The 16,238-nt window shown below is 37.9% G+C and overlaps 1 protein-coding gene across 6 annotated transcripts in view; it reads right to left on the bottom strand.

Annotated features, from left to right (window-relative positions):
- Positions 1–16,238, bottom strand: part of SUPT3H (SPT3 homolog, SAGA and STAGA complex component) — a 283,839-nt gene that overhangs the window by 51,344 nt on the left and 216,257 nt on the right. For all 6 annotated transcript variants that reach the window (XM_081944437.1, XM_081944433.1, XM_081944434.1 and 3 more), the window contains one exon: positions 14,985–15,095. In XM_081944437.1, coding sequence (XP_081800563.1) covers positions 14,985–15,095 — 111 coding nt within the window. The remainder of the gene's footprint in view (positions 1–14,984; positions 15,096–16,238) is intronic.

Below are 16,238 nucleotides of genomic sequence, written 5' to 3'. Positions count from 1 at the left end.
ACTCAGCTGGGCAACAACAACTTTTTGTCTCCCTATCTCCCTAATTGTCCCTATCATGAGCTGCTTTGATACTGTCCTAAGTCACTTAGGATACTGCATATGTGGAATAGATTCACACTTATCACAAATAATAAGCAAACAATAGGAACTTTAGTAAAACATTTATACTTGGCAATGCTTATTTTAATGTGTGAAAGAAATGTGCAAACTTTCAAACTTCCAGAAATTTTCATTTGGTACAGTGAGGGGGGGAAAGTAGAAAAGCTCTACACTACAGACAAAAAAAGAGTAATAAAGAATAAAATACCATATTTTTGTGAGAATAATTAAATTCCAACCAATTCAAAATGTAGATGTTGCAGTGGCACAGCAATAATGTTGCCTGTACAATTAAATTTTAAGGCAAACAGAAACTGTAAATGTAACAAGCCTTAGGTGCATTTTAATGAATTTGAAAAAAGAAAGGATCTATTTAAAAAAGAACCATGAAGCTAGAACAGGGATTAGTCTGAGCATTGGTTTGGCAAGAGGTTTGAAAAACTATATATTAGTACTGTAGCTAAAAACAGAACTTCCATCTTCCTCTTTTCTCCCCCCCCCTTCAAAACTTTCCTGATAAAAGTATAGAAGACTCAATATCCTCCAGCCATAATTCTGCAACTGAAGAATCTAATAAAAACCATAATCAGTAATTAATAGACCCTTTAAGCCAGATAGAGAGCTATACACATCCTTTCTCCCAGAGAATGTATGAGAGGCTATTTCCATTCCTTCTCTAATAGCTCTCCCTTTCTCTAGTATGGTAAGTACTGGAGACAGCATGGGGGAAAACATGTTATTTCATCCTCTTCTTCTATCCACTCAGCACGCAAATCTGAATTCCATATACTGAAAGCTCTTGATGAAAAGACAAATTTTAAAAAAGCTAGATATTTCAAAATTCTGATTTCATGGTCAATTTGCTACTTTGGCAAGTTAAAGCTTCTTTGTGCATTGGTGCATTTATAAAGCTTGTATCAAACCTTTTCCTACATTTCACTACTTTCATGCATTCCTGCTCAGGTGCCAAAATACACTGACTGAGTCAACAGTAGTAGCAGCAGCGGTGGCAGTAGCGGTCATAATAAGAACGGCAGCAAGTCAGAATTATTTGAGAGGATGGAGATGAATGTTTGAAATCCCAAACAACTGTCAATTTGAGGATGCAGTCCAATAACTTAAAAAGAGAAGAGAAAATGTAACTTTATAAAGCTACAGCAACTGCAGTTGAAACAGTAAAAACTCATGCATATGTACTTTGTCTTGTTATTATGACAAAGTTAAACAACAAGACTGTTTTTCAGTCTGGATTTATAGCTAAAATTAAATTATAAACGATGATTTTATAAATAAATTATTAAAAAATGAAGTTATAAATAAAATAAAATTCAATGCAGAGAAAAGTAAAGTCCTACACTTAGGTAAGAAAAACCAAAAAGTACACAGATAAACTGGGTGAAACCAGGCTGAATAGTGAGAGGGAACTTTGAATCTTAGCGGACAACCAGCTACATATGAGCCAGCAGTGTGCAGCTGCTGCCAAAAAAGCCAATGCAATCCTAAATTGTATTAACAGAGGTATACAATCAAGATCAAGTGAGGTACTAATACCACTCTATAAAGCCCTAGTAAGACCACAACTAGAGTTCTGCAAACAGTTTTGGTTACTACTTACCACACTATAAAAAATGCTGAGACTCTAGAAAAAGTACAGAGGAGAGCAACCAGGATGATTAGGGGAATGGAGACTAAAACATGAAGAACGGTTACAGGAACTGGGCATGGATAGTCTAGTGAAGAGAAGGACCAGGGGAGACATGATAGCAGTGTCCCGATATTTGAGGGGCTGTCACAAAGAGGAGGGGGTCAAGCTATTTTCCAAAGCACCTGAAGGCCAGAAAAGGAATAATGGATGGAAAATGACTAAGGAGAAATTTAACCTAGAAATAAGGAGGAACTTTGTGACAGTGAAAACAATCAACCCGTAGAACAGAAGTTGCCCTCGGAAGTTGTGGGAGCTTCAGCACTTGAGACTTTCAAGAAGAGACTGGACTGCCATTTGTCAGAAATAGTGTAGGGTCTCCTGCTTGAGCAGGGGGTTGGACTAGATGACCCATAAGGTCCCTTCCAACTGTTAATCTGTTACCTCTGGCACGGTAGTTTATTTCAATGCAAACTTTTATCTTTTTAGCTACAATATACTACTTCTTCAGCATAAAATGGCTGACACCCAATTCTTTTTAAATAAAATAATATAATAATATTTAATAAATTAGTCTACTTTAAAGATCATAACAACCTTATTTAATATTCATCAAAAATCATTCCTGTATTCTAACTCTAGATTCTAAATTTCTCACAAATTACCTAGATCCCTCTTAACAATATATTCAGGTTTTTTTGTAAAATGAACTCTAGGTTTAAACTGCTTCAAAATATCTTCTAATGCAATGTAATCTTTAAGTTTCAGTAGCAAAATGTAGCACACCCAAATTAAGAAGTAATTTTTGTTTAATTGAATAATATCCTGCAATTTAAGACAATTAAAATTACTCACGTAGTGTATCAGTTTTTAGAAATCATCATAATAACTTGGTGTAGAATACCAATACATTTCTGCTCAAGAAAGTTACAAATCATTCACAACTTTCAAATAAAAATTATTATTCCAAAATGTCAACTTTTCATGCATTCTTAACCAAATTTAAGTTTCAGGTTTGGTTATGCAATGACTCACATAGCGACCAAAATTTTGGTTCCAACTGTGTTTATCAACCAAAGACTACCTGTAATATTATTTCTGTTCTCTTTTTCTTTTTTCTTTGGAAATAATGACTAACAAATATAGCTTCTTTAAAAAACTACACACACACACACACACACACACAAACACACACACACACATGTATTTGTGTTACAACCCCTGGTATGCCCAAATATTCGAATCCCAGTAAGGGTATGGCTATTTCCCTGGCTTAGCTGATAAGGCTTAGTGGCTAACAAATCTGCCTAATATGTAATACAGCCCTGGTTCAAGGGTATGGGATTTATTTATTTATCAGCACAAATACAACACGTGTGTGTGTGTGTGTGTGTGCGCGCGCGTGGTATTTGTGCTGATAAATAAATAAAGGGAGACTAGTATAGATCTATTTCAAGCTATTTAGCTCTCATCAGCTAGCCATACCCTTACTGGGATTCTCTGATGATACATATATGATGATACACAAATACACACACACGCGCACACACACACACACACACACACACACACACACACACACACACACACACACACACACACACACACACATATATATATATATATATATATATATATATATATATATATATATATATATATATATATGATGTAATGCATTTCTGTAATGGGCTGTGAAAATAACCTCAGAGAAAAATGCATAGCCAGGGCAATGATCAGACAAGAGTTATCTCAGCCCATAGAAGAACTGGATGTAGAGCATGTGTCTCAGGAGGAAATTGCCCTTGTTCTGTGGAATATGAAGGCATAGAAGAAGGAAATTTTTTATTACTGTAACTTACAATAAAGGCAATGTCAGTAAACATAATTTTAGTTTCTTGGGTGAATTATCATGAAGAACTGACAATTTCATCCAAACACACACAGCTCACATGTCACAAATTTTCCAGGACAACCATATTTTCAAATGTTCTGTTCCACACTACAGCTCAAGAAGCTTTCTATCACTCCTAATGGTGGAAACGAGCTGTTCACACCCAATTAATGGTAAAGTCAATGATCTACTTGATCAAGACTTCCTAAAAAATATTTAATAGACACAATTTCATACATGAATAGTTTAACACATATGTAATCAATTGATAAATAATGAAATATTTTCCAAATTAACCTAATTTAGAAATTATTTTACTATTATATAACATTAAATATATAAAACTTTGTAATTAAAAAAGGTTGCTTAATGTGTTATGCTTGTAATAAACAAATAATCATGTAAAGGTAACTTCATTGACAGATTTTTCTCAATTACTATCAATAAGTGCTTTCAGATTTTTATATACAGTTTTATATACAGCTTTTAACTTTCTTTTCCTTCAGGCCAATTGCTAATGGTTCCTCTAAGTTTCTTAGTTGCCTGACTGCTTGTATTCTAAGAAATTGGCCATTTAACCTTTTAAAAGAACCTTTAAAATGTTTCCTTTGTCTGATTGTTGAAGAAATTAGAAGAACTTTTCAGTGGCAGCATTTCACAATAATTCAAATGATATTACTGTTGGGATAGGATAATGTTTTTTTAGATGATGATGATGATACTAATTTATAAACACTGCTTTGATTTTTCCTGTTTGTTTATGTGTAAATGAATACATGAGCAAAATAAAAATATCTTCCTGCAAAATATCCACAAATGTTAGTTTGTATTAAATGTATGATATTGAAAGCTAATAAAGTGGTGCGACCCACCACTTGTTTAACGGACCCGTGCCCCTCCTGGCTGGTACTGGCAGCCTGGGAGGTGACACGAGGCTGGCTCCTGGGCCTGGTGAGCGCATCACTGGGTGAGGGATACTTACCAACCGCCTTGAAAGAGGCGGTGGTGAGACCCTTGCTCAAGAGGCCTTCGCTCGACCCAATGGAGCTAGCTAACTATCGTCCAGTCTCCAACCTCCCCTTCGTGGCGAAGGTTGTTGAGAATGTGGTGGCGCAGCAGTTCCCGCGACACCTAGACGAATCCGACTATCTAGACCCACGCCAGTCCGGCTTCCGACCCGGGCACAGCACCGAGACAGCCTTGGTCGCGTTGGTCGATGATCTCTGGAGGGCCAGAGATAGGGGTTGCTCCTCTATCCTGGTCCTATTAGACCTCTCGGCGGCTTTTGATACCATCGACCATGGTATCCTATTGCGCCGGTTGGAGGGGATGGGAGTCGGAGGCACCGTTTTGCGGTGGTTCGGCTCCTACCTCTCCGACCGGAAGCAATGTGTGTTGACAGGGGGACAGAGGTCGTCCCTGAGGCCACTCACTTGTGGGGTGCCACAGGGGTCGGTCCTCTCGCCTCTCCTGTTCAACGCATATGTGAAGCCGCTGGGTGAGATCATCCGTGGTTTTGGGGTTGAGTACCATCTCTACGCTGATGATACTCAGCTGTATATTTCAACCCCAAACCACCCCAACGAGGCTGTCGAAGTGATGTCCCGGTGTTTGGAAGCCGTCGGGGTCTGGATGGGGGACAACAGACTCAGACTCAACCCCTCCAAGACCGAGTGGCTGTGGTTGCCGGCACCTCGGTTCAGCCAGCTGACTCCATCGCTGGCCATAGGGGGCGAACAGTTGCCCCCTGTGGAGCGGGCGCGCAATTTGGGTGTCCTCCTTGATGCCCAGCTGTCAATGGAGGACCATGTGGCAGCCGTGGCAAGGGGGGCATTCCACCAGGTTCGCCTGGTGCGCCAATTGCGCCCCCTACTGGACCGGAGTGCCCTGCGCACGGTCACTCATGCGCTGGTGACGTCTCGCCTGGACTACTGCAATGCCCTCTACATGGGGCTTCCCTTGGGACGCATCCGGAGACTGCAGCTAGTTCAGAACGCAGCCGCGCGGGTTATTATGGGAAGTACCCGTTACTCCCACGTAACACCTCTCCTGCGCGAGCTGCACTGGCTACCTGTGGCCTTTCGGGTGCGTTTCAAGGTATTGATCACCATCTTTAAAGCGCTCCATGGCAGAGGACCTAGTTATCTGCAGGATCGCATCCTACCACACACGTCCCTGCGACCTATCCGCTCACACAGGGAGGGGCTCCTCCTGGTGCCGTCTGCTAGGCAATGCCAGCGGGCGACACCTAGGAGTAGATCCTTCTCTGTGATGGGCCCAACCCTCTGGAATGACCTCCCCCCAGACATTCGAACTACCACCGACCTCCGTTCCTTCCGGCAAAAGTTAAAGACTCACCTATTTCAATCAGCTGGCCTGGCACTTTCTTAGTTTTACCTCCCGGGATTCATTTATTTTAATTGGGTTTGGGGTTTTAATAGGCTTTTAACGTATTATATTTATTATTCTATTACAGTCTCACAACCTCCTTCACCTACGTATTTAATTATTTAACTGTTTATGTATGTATTTTACAACGTATTTTAGTGACTGTACACCGCCCCGAGTCCTCTTCGGGAGAGGGGGCGGTCTATAAGTGTGAATAATAAATAAATAAATAAATAAATAAATTATTATTAAAAAAATAAACAGAAATAAACTCATCTCTGGTAATATGCCTGAACTTGATGTTCTAACATAGATCTAAGAATCTGCATTCTCTAGGTGGGTTTTTGGCACAGGATAGGATAGCAAAAAGAAGGCATCAATATTTACTGAGCTCCTTCCTCATTATAAATAATACGGTTTTCATATGAGACTTGGGGCAGACTACTGTTTATTTCTCTCCCTTCTACTTCTAGGAATATCGAGTATAATGTGGAGGGGTTTGTTTTTTTTAACTCTTAGATTTTCATAGAAATAAGCATGCTTAAAACAGCCTGAGGTAGTAGGAGCTTATTCATCTCAAGAGGCCATTTCTAGTGGAAGGGCTGAGCTTGTGACTCTGGACAGAACAGACTCTAAACAACTTTGTAGTATCAGCACTATGGAAATACAAAGCTGCTTCTGGGGTTCCCACTTTGTCACTATAGGCATATAAACAATACTGGCATACAAGTGTCAGTTTGGTTAAAAAGGCAACTCAGTTAATACTGGTGGTATTTTTGGGAGGTTTTAAGTGTACCTTGGGCAATGATCAGAAGCAGCCATCACATAATAGTTATCTAGGTAGAGTCAATACAAATGCTTTTCCATAAGGAACATAGTTCGATCCCGCAGTTGGTACATTTCTTAGTTCTATTTCTATTTGACCAGCTCACTAAGGTCCAGGTAACTTAACTAACAACAACAGGAGCAAAAAAAAAAATCACTTTTCTGCCTTGGCCAGCTGAAATGATAAACTGAAAAGCAGGAGAAAATAACAGAAAATCAACTAAAACATTCCCAAAGAAAAACAGAGAATGTTACTAATAGGGCTTCAACTGTAGCAAACGAAAAATAGCTCAATGAAAGACTGAAGTTAAGATCCTTGGGACTGGGGAATGCCAAAAGTCACAGGATAACATTTTCTGGAACAACGCTCTATACATGTACAAACCTCCATATTTAGTGCACAGAAACATTAATTTTATTGTATCAGAATATTTTTAAGCTATAAACGCTTTGTCAATCTTTTGAAAGCGACTCAATCAACTATTAAAAATATTGAACTTTTAAAATTATTGTCAAAGCAATAAAAGCTTCCATATTAATGTACAGATCTGCATCCCTGGGTAATTCATCAAAATGCTTAGTTGTTTTAGAATGATTTTATTGCTTTTATTCAAAAGCCATAGTTATTGTGTGCATAATGTATATAATTAAATCTATTTTCAAATTATTCCCCAGTTGAGTATTAAACTCAACTGCACTCTGCAAACATTGCTTTCAATAATGCTTGTTTTAAAATATGTGGATCTTCTAAAACTTATTTTAGAAGTCCTGGATTCCTTTCAAAAAGAGGGGTTTTTACCAGTAAATTTCAAAGGAGTATCTTAAGCTATTTTTCAACTGGTCATTTTTGGCATACTTTTGTATTCAACGTTGCATTTGAAAGAGGAAACAAGCAGAGAAGTTGATTTTTCTCATCCCGTAAGCTCCTGTGTAAGTGGTTCAGCACTGACTTAGTGAGGACCAACAGTAGGAATGTGTCTTTATCCACAGGCAGCAAAAAATGTACCATCTCATCTTGGAGTAATTTATCCAATAAGATGATTTAGGGGACAGTTCAATGGCACCAGTTTTGGAAGGCCAAAGCAGAGGGAAGGAATATAAATCAAAGGTGACTGGCAGGTAAAGGATATATGCAGCAATCAGCCAAACCATGTGCACCCTGGCACAAATTCAACAAGATCATTTATAAAAATTTTAAGTCAGGAATACACAAAAGGGGGTCTGGTGCTAACTAAATCCACAGATAGATTACACTCCACTGAAATAAACACTTCCAGATGCTGGTGTACAAAAACCTTTCACAGAAAGAAATGTTTTCTTTCATAAATTTGAAGGGAGGAACCTCGGGTGAAGGGAGAGGAAAACAAGGGCTCCATACTGAGACCTGGTTTCCTACCGCTTTTACGGAACTAGTCATTTTTTCCCCCAAAATATAAAATGTGTCACACAAGAAAACAATATGCTGAAATTCAGCCCTGACTAAATAAACTTCAATAACAGCCATGTTTGGGTAGCAAAAATAATATCTTTGGGACTTTTATAAATCACTTAATTTTGATGCAGCTCAACTGACAACGCATGCTGTATCTTACTGATGTTTGCCCTTAAGGACAATAGTGTTTCTTGAAGACTTTTACACACATACATCTCTCACATTCTATGTATGTGAAAAATAATAATTATACAAATTATATAGACAGAAACAAGGTTTTGAGGAGAGTAGATAAGTGTAAGTTGTTAAGAAAGACAGCCTAGCATATCAAAGTATGAAAAGCCTCAACATTTTTGTGCAGTTTAATATTAATACACCTTTAAATGAGGCAAAGACTATTACATTACACTGTTTTTTATTATTATATATATATATATATATATATATATATATATATATATATATATATATATATATATATATATATATATATATATATATATATATATATATATACACACACATATATACACACATACATACATACATACATATATACATACATACATACATACATATATACATACTCTTTTATTACACTGGAGTAAAGGTGTATTATGACATAAGTGCTTATTTTAAAAATGTATTTTAATCAATAATACTTTTCAGAGTTCATTTCCAATCATGAATCCAATCATGACAGAAATTATGCTGAGATTGCTGAACCTCAGTTGCAGAATCTTCCCACAGTGTGGGAAGAAGAGAATCAATCATATTGGAAAATAGGCCTTCAGTCTTTCAGGTCAGGGACAGGAAAAAAAATTCTAACAGGGGCTGATGATCAGAGGAGCAATGGACAAGTTGCCTCTTTTATTTTGTGGGGACTAAAGAAAGGATTTTGGAGTACAGCTTTTTTTTAAGGAATTGTGACACTAATTGACATGTTTCAGTATGGACTTTTACCATTATAACTTGCAGGAACCATCAAAATGAAACTTGGGGAAGGCTGAACAACTTTATTAGTTGCATTAACCATATCCTTGCTATCACCAGCTGTTAATATAACAGCTAATAATAACAGGATAATTTATTTAAACCTAACAGTTCAAAAGAAATGTAAGTGTTCAGATAAAGGAAAAGCAAGAAGATGACAATGGCACTTTTTTAGTCCCCTTGTAAGGATTTTGCATGCATTCTGTATACTTTCACATATGCATTTTATGGCTATAAAATAAATGTTTTTTCAAGCCCAGAAGCAATTGCAGTAGGAAATTGCATCCAGCCAGCAGAGAAAACTGCCAATCCCAAAAGCAAGCAAAGGTAACAGTTTGGGTGGGAGAAAACTATTTAAGAAAAAAGCTGGAGAGGATGAACTTCCAATGTTAACACAATAAAAGAGATAAAAGAAGGAAAACAATTTGTTTTTCGTACATTCCTCAATATTCGTGAGGCAGTCAGATTTTTTTTCAAAGTTAAAGTGGAAATATTTAATTTGGAAAATAATGTTGCATCAAGGGGGCACTAAAATACTTTTACCACAGCAATTTGCATTCTAAATTTAAATAGCAAAATTTGGAATACATCAAGAACAGTATCAAGACATTTCTATTCATGGTTTTGCACTAATTACATTCTTATTCATTTATATACTTTGCTCTATATTTATTTATATACTTTGTTTACAATGTCCTATGAAAGCGTAATATTTTTAAGAGAAGAAATACTATGTATGTATTTTAAGAAGACATTCAAAGCAGTTACCCATATCCAGACACTGAGATACAAATCAGTGAAACAGTTTTAAAACATTCTGTGACAATTCCGATTTTATATCAAGTAATATCAATAGATTTTACTCCATTCGCTTTTTTGAGTTTTTTAAATGCATCCAGTTGGTTTTTGTATGTGGGACTAGATCAACTACTCCTGTATTAGGAGTAGGTAAACTGAACTCAAACAACATATAACAGTAGTAACTAGAAAATTTTACAGTTTATGTTATCAAAATAATTAAACAATTGTTATTAGAAACAATAATGACTACACAAGTAATATTACATATTAAGTCATATTATTATATGTTATTATGTACATAATGAAATGTTACATTATCAAATCTATGCTAAAAAGGCATAGATTACAACTGAACTCAACTCTGCTGTATACAATTTTAAAATATGCATGAATATGTAGAAACCTCCAAAGAATGGCCTTAGATAAACTAAGCAAACATGATATATAATCCAATTATTTGTCTAGTTATTTTCCTTCTCTGTAGTACAGCCTTTGAGAAATCTAAAAATGTCATTTATAGGAAATTATAACTAGTATACAGATATTCTGTCACCCACTAACTAAGTGATATTTGATATTGAGCTAATTAGAAATGCTGTTGGTGACAATATATATTCTCCAAACTCTAGCCAATGAATGAATTCCCACAGAAATACTTTGGCCTTTTTGAATTGTTTACCCAATTTAAACACCATTTTCAAGCAATTGGTTTCAATACCAAATCAAAACTGGCTACATCTGTAACACACCCATATTGGCAGACAAATAGCCTTTTCAGCAATATTTTGTTTCAAATAATAATGGAAGTGAAATCTTGGAAAGACAGAATATTAAATTCAAAAGAATCAACAATATTTGGGGATTGTTATTTTTGAAAAACCTGACTAGTCTTTTTTATCGTGAAATTCATACAGAATTATATAGACAAGATGATAGTGATGTCCTTTAAATTGCTGCACCTGCATGTGGCAACGTCTTTGTGTGTCCTGACATACCACCTATAACGAGCTATTTCTCAATTTGATTTAAAGGCCCATTGAGTAAATAATCTGATGAGCATGATTAGTTCTGCTCAAAAATAGTTATCACAGGAGCAACACAGTGAGGTTATTATGCACAGCAGCTTTTAGTTTTCCTATTTTGTTTTACCTCTTGAATTGGACAGATATGAAATTCAAACTAGGGCAAATGGTCAATAAAGAAAGTATTTGGCAAATGGAGAAACCTACATATTTCTTTTAAAATAATTTTCCTCGCCTAGCGTCAAATTATTTCCAGTTGAGAATGCCGATTTATTTTTTTGTTTTGTTAAAGACACCTGTTGGCTTAATGCAATAACAGCTTCATAACCACAAAGAAGCTCATTGATTCCCATATTTTAATGTTTCAGTATAAAGCAATATTATGTTTTGACCTTTTATATTGTCAGCACAGGTAGATTAATCTTAAATTAGAAACATGTATGGAAGAAAGAAACAACTGTATCTACAAATGACATAGTTGTATACTATATGAAGATACACTATAGAGCAGGGATGTCAAACTCAAGGCCCACAGGCCGGATACGTCATGTGCTGGCCACGTCCACCCCCGGTTTAGCAAAGGGGGGGAAAGTTCTAATACATGACAATGTTAGTTTGATACCCCTGCTATAGAGTGTCAGCAAAGGGAAGAAACCTAGACACATAATCTGTAATTATGTATGCACTGAAATGATGTTAATTGCATTACTTTTAATGATTTAATTTTGCTGTATTAGCTTCCTTGATTGACAAACACAGTAAAATTTAAAAGCTAATTCTTCTGCATCAATTTTCCATTTGCATTATAGATAACAAATTATTAACTGGCAAAGTCCTAATTCAGGCATGAAACACAAATCACAAACGCGGACAGAGGCAATGGAAACACTAATCTCTTGACACTAGTTCAAATGTAAAAGAACCCAACATTTGGGGTAAATTCCCTATTGTAACACCATGATTATATTTTAAACAAATATTTCTGAATTCAGAGATAATGGGGAAGGCTCTTGCAGTAGATCCCTTGAAACACATCTATGCTATGAGATCACCCATAGAAAATACCAACCCAGAAACAAGAAGAGGGACTTCACAAATATTGTAATATCTTACTGTAACATCTCACCGGCTTAAGGTTGATTCAGCCTTCCATCCTTCCGAGGTCAGTAAAATCAGGGCCAAGATTTTTTTTTGGGGGGGGGGAATATGCTGACTCTGTAAGCTGCTTAGAGAGGGCTGTAAAGCACTGTGAAGCAGTGTATAGGTCCTATTGCTACTACCCCAATTTTGTCCAATTTTACTGGATGAAGTCATTTCATCTAAGAAATACATTTTAAGTTTCTGAATACTGCATATTTATTATTTATTTAAGTAGTGAAGTCCAAATTCTCCAATAATGTGTGCATGTTGAAAATATTAAATCTTGGTCTAGATTAGAGTCCCTCTCCTAGCAGCTACCGTGTTTCCCGGAAAATAAGACAGGGTCTTATTTTCTTTTGACCCACAAAATATGGCTTGGGTCTTATTATCAGGGGAGGGCTTAGTGTTTTGGGGTTGCCGGGCAGCTGCTCTCTTGCGAGTGGGCTCCCGAAGAGCCGGGCACAGCCTCAGGGTTGAACAGCTATGTTACGCTGTCGCACCAGCACAACACAGCAGCCATGAGGTGATCATGCTCATAAGCAGCCGCCCGGCAACCCTCCTTTCCAACTGGACACAGCACCATTCACTGACCTAGGGGTATGGCCAAGCCACCTGAGCGCCTGTTCGCCGCCCTCCGGCTTCCACGGTTGGTGTCTTTGGAATGCCCCAGGTCAGTGAATGGGGCTCTGCATGGCTGGAGAGGGGGGTTGCGCGAGAGGGGGGCTTTTCGCTCCCCACTCGCATGCCGCCCAGCCTCACGATGCCCTTGCCTAACTCTTCCTGCAGAGCCAGGGCACCTCCGCTGCCCGCCACTGCCGCAGCATGACTTTTTCTGCAGCTTCCAAACCACGGAGGTAGGATGGCGAGTTTTCCCGCAATTGCTGCTCTGGGAATAAGCTTTATGGTTGTGGGCTCCCAGAGCATACAACCATAGAGTGTATTCCCACAGTGGCAACTTCTGGAAGACTCAGCATGCTACCTCTGTGGTTTGGAAGCTGCAGAAAAATACTGGGGCGGCAGCAGCAGCGGTGGCGGGCAGCAGTAGAGGTGCCCAGGCTCTGCAGGGAGAGTAAGGCAAAGGCATCGTGAGGCTGGGAGGTGCGCAAGCTGGGAGCGGAAAAGCAGCTCAAGCAACCCCCCCCCCCTCTCCAGCCATGTAGAGCCCCATTCACTGACCTAGGGGCATTCTGAAGGTGCCAAGCCACAGGAGCCGGAGGGCAACGAACAGGCGCTCATGTGGCTTGGCAATACCCCTAAGTCAGTGAATGGTGCTGTGTCTGGCTGGAAAGGGGGATTGCCAGGTGGCTGCTCGTGAGTGTGGTCACCTCATGGCTGCTGTGTTACACTGCTGCAACAGCACAACACAGTTTGACCCTGAGGCTGTGCCCGGCGCTTCAGGAGCCCGCTCGCAAGAGAGCAGCAGCCCAGCAATTCCCCTCTCCAGCTGGGTACAGCGCCACTCACCAACCTAGCGGTATCCCAAAGGCACCAAGCAATGCAAGCCTTTACTCACCCCCACCTCGTTCCCTAAGCCAGGCACCTTCAGGATACCACTAGGTTGGTGAGCGACGCTCTGCCTGGCCAGAGGGGGGAGGGGTGGTCCAGGGGGCTTATTTTCAGGGGAGGCCACATTTATTATTTCCTAATAGGATTGTATAGAGTATTTTAAAAAGTGTGATTCACATTACTGTCAGTAAAGCATCTCTCCTCAACATGACTGAGAGCCAGTGTAGTACAGTGGTTATGGTGTTGGACTAGTAGAGGTACCCATTTACCCTCCATTACCCCTTGGCCTTTGGGTGAGCCACTAGTCCAGCCTAGAGGCAAATATTTTTTTCCTTAAATAGGAACTATTACATACCATTATTTGACATTTATTTATTATATTTATATCCCATCTTTCCTCCAGGAGCCCCAGATTGATTCACAAAGTAACACTATTACAAGATCTAAAATGATGCTTTCATTTTCACTGTTTATTTATTTAATTTATATTCCTCTTTAATTTTTTTTTCTAAACAACTCAATGAGGTGAACATACTTAATACTCCTTCCTCCTCTTATTTTCCCCACAACAACCCTATGAATGGGTGGGCTGAAAGAGAGTGACTAGCTAGCTTCAAGTCATACAAGATGAGTAAAATTATAAAGATGAGTTAATAATAGGATCAGAATCGGAACAGGTTGGTAAAAGACTGTAATACTGACAAACACCAGGGAAACAGTTTTTGGGCATTCTTCTGACACCATTCTTAGAGCCTTATCCTTAATAAATGGAAATGCTTTGAATATTTAAAAAGAAATACATAATTTTAAATACTTATGTGGAACTAAGATACTTTTTGAATTACATCTGTAAAGATACTTCTTCAAGTATATTACAATCCTGTAAATGGTTTATGAAGCCTAAGTCATTAAGAACCTTTAAATGTATGACAAGGAATAAATCTTTGTTAGACAATTGATCAATCCAGTAATTTTAGAATATTTAAACTGTTTAAAGTTGACACTAGGAGTACTCCAAAAAAATATTTCATCATTAAAAATATTTAAAACAAAATTATCTTCCTTTGCCCTACAAAAGAAAAATATTGTTTCATTCCCCCAAATAATTACTCCATTTTTAAAGAAAACTAGAGTTGCCACAAATTGCACTCAACAATTCCAAGGCTTCTTCATTTGACCACTTGAAAATCAAACTTCTCTAAGATTATAAATATAGCTTCTTAAATCTTTGTTATTACATACTGTGTAAGGGGAAAGGGGTCCAATCTTGTGGCTGTAGCGTCGAATGGCCTCTCTGATGTGGGCAGGCTGGATGGCATCACTCTGGGCTTCTGCACCACAAGCTGCAGTACTCTGCAGCAACAACATCAACAACAACATAGCTCATTCATTGTTATTAAGTTGAAAACACATAAGAAGCACGCACTGTGAATTAATTAAGAAAATTGACCTTTTTAGAATTTGTTTATTTCATTTGAAGAGACAATCATTGTCACACCATTCACATTAAAATAAAATTAAACTTCCATAAACAAAGCAAAAAGGAAATGTATCCTAGAATATAACGTTTACTTATAGAACACATGAAGAACAGGAAGAAAAATAGCATTTTCCTTTGTGAAGGGGGCTATTTTGGAAGCAAGCAACATTGAAACCATAATTCCATAGGGAACTTAAGAGGAACCTTTGTGCATCAACTGGGGCTTAGGATGGGATTCACCAGGTTGACCACTTTTGATATTACTAAAAGCCAGGTTTTTTTCTTTAGATCAAGAAAGTAGAAGCATTCATTGTTTGGTATGATTAACTCTAGCAAAATTCTTCTGGTTCCCCTAAAGGCTAGTCTTTTATTTCTCCTACATGCAATTTTGTAAAAATTGTACTTGTGAAGCTTTCTTAATAATTCAAGTGATACCAGTGTTTAGATTTGCCACTTTACTCATATTATGTGATTCAGTGTGTAAAGTGGGTTTGTAATACTTTTAATGATTGCTGAAATGCCCAATGTGTGATGAGAAAATCTATCTTTTCTGATAGTGATAGGGATTCCTAGCTAAATGAGATCTTAAATGAGATCTCAATTTGTGCACACAAATTCCTCTAGTGCCCCCACATAAATGTGTATATGTGGGTGTTTTTATGTTTGCATCTATAATATCACATTATATATCTATGGTGCCAAGCTAACATACAATTATTCTGCTCAAAGACTACTAACATTTTCTAGAAGAAGCTATGTTGAGCAATATTTACTATCAGACAGAGATTACTTATCTATGATTCTGGCATTTATGCAGTACAGATAATCCTCAATTTATAACAGTTTGTTCATGACCGTCCAAAGTTACAACAGCAATGGAAAAAGTGACTTGTGACTGTTTTTCACACTTAAAAGGTCAAGCGATCAAAATTCACTTGGCAACTAACTTTTATTTATGATGGTTGCATGATGCCAGGGTCATGCGTTCATCTTTTGTGACCTTCTGACAAGCAAAG

Source organism: Natrix helvetica (genome assembly GCF_964273705.1).
Source record: "Natrix helvetica genome assembly, chromosome: 2".
NCBI classification, from domain to species: Eukaryota; Metazoa; Chordata; class Lepidosauria; order Squamata; family Natricidae; genus Natrix; species Natrix helvetica.
The sequence above is the reverse complement of the archived record's forward strand: the minus strand, read 5'-3'. Positions and strand labels throughout refer to the sequence as shown.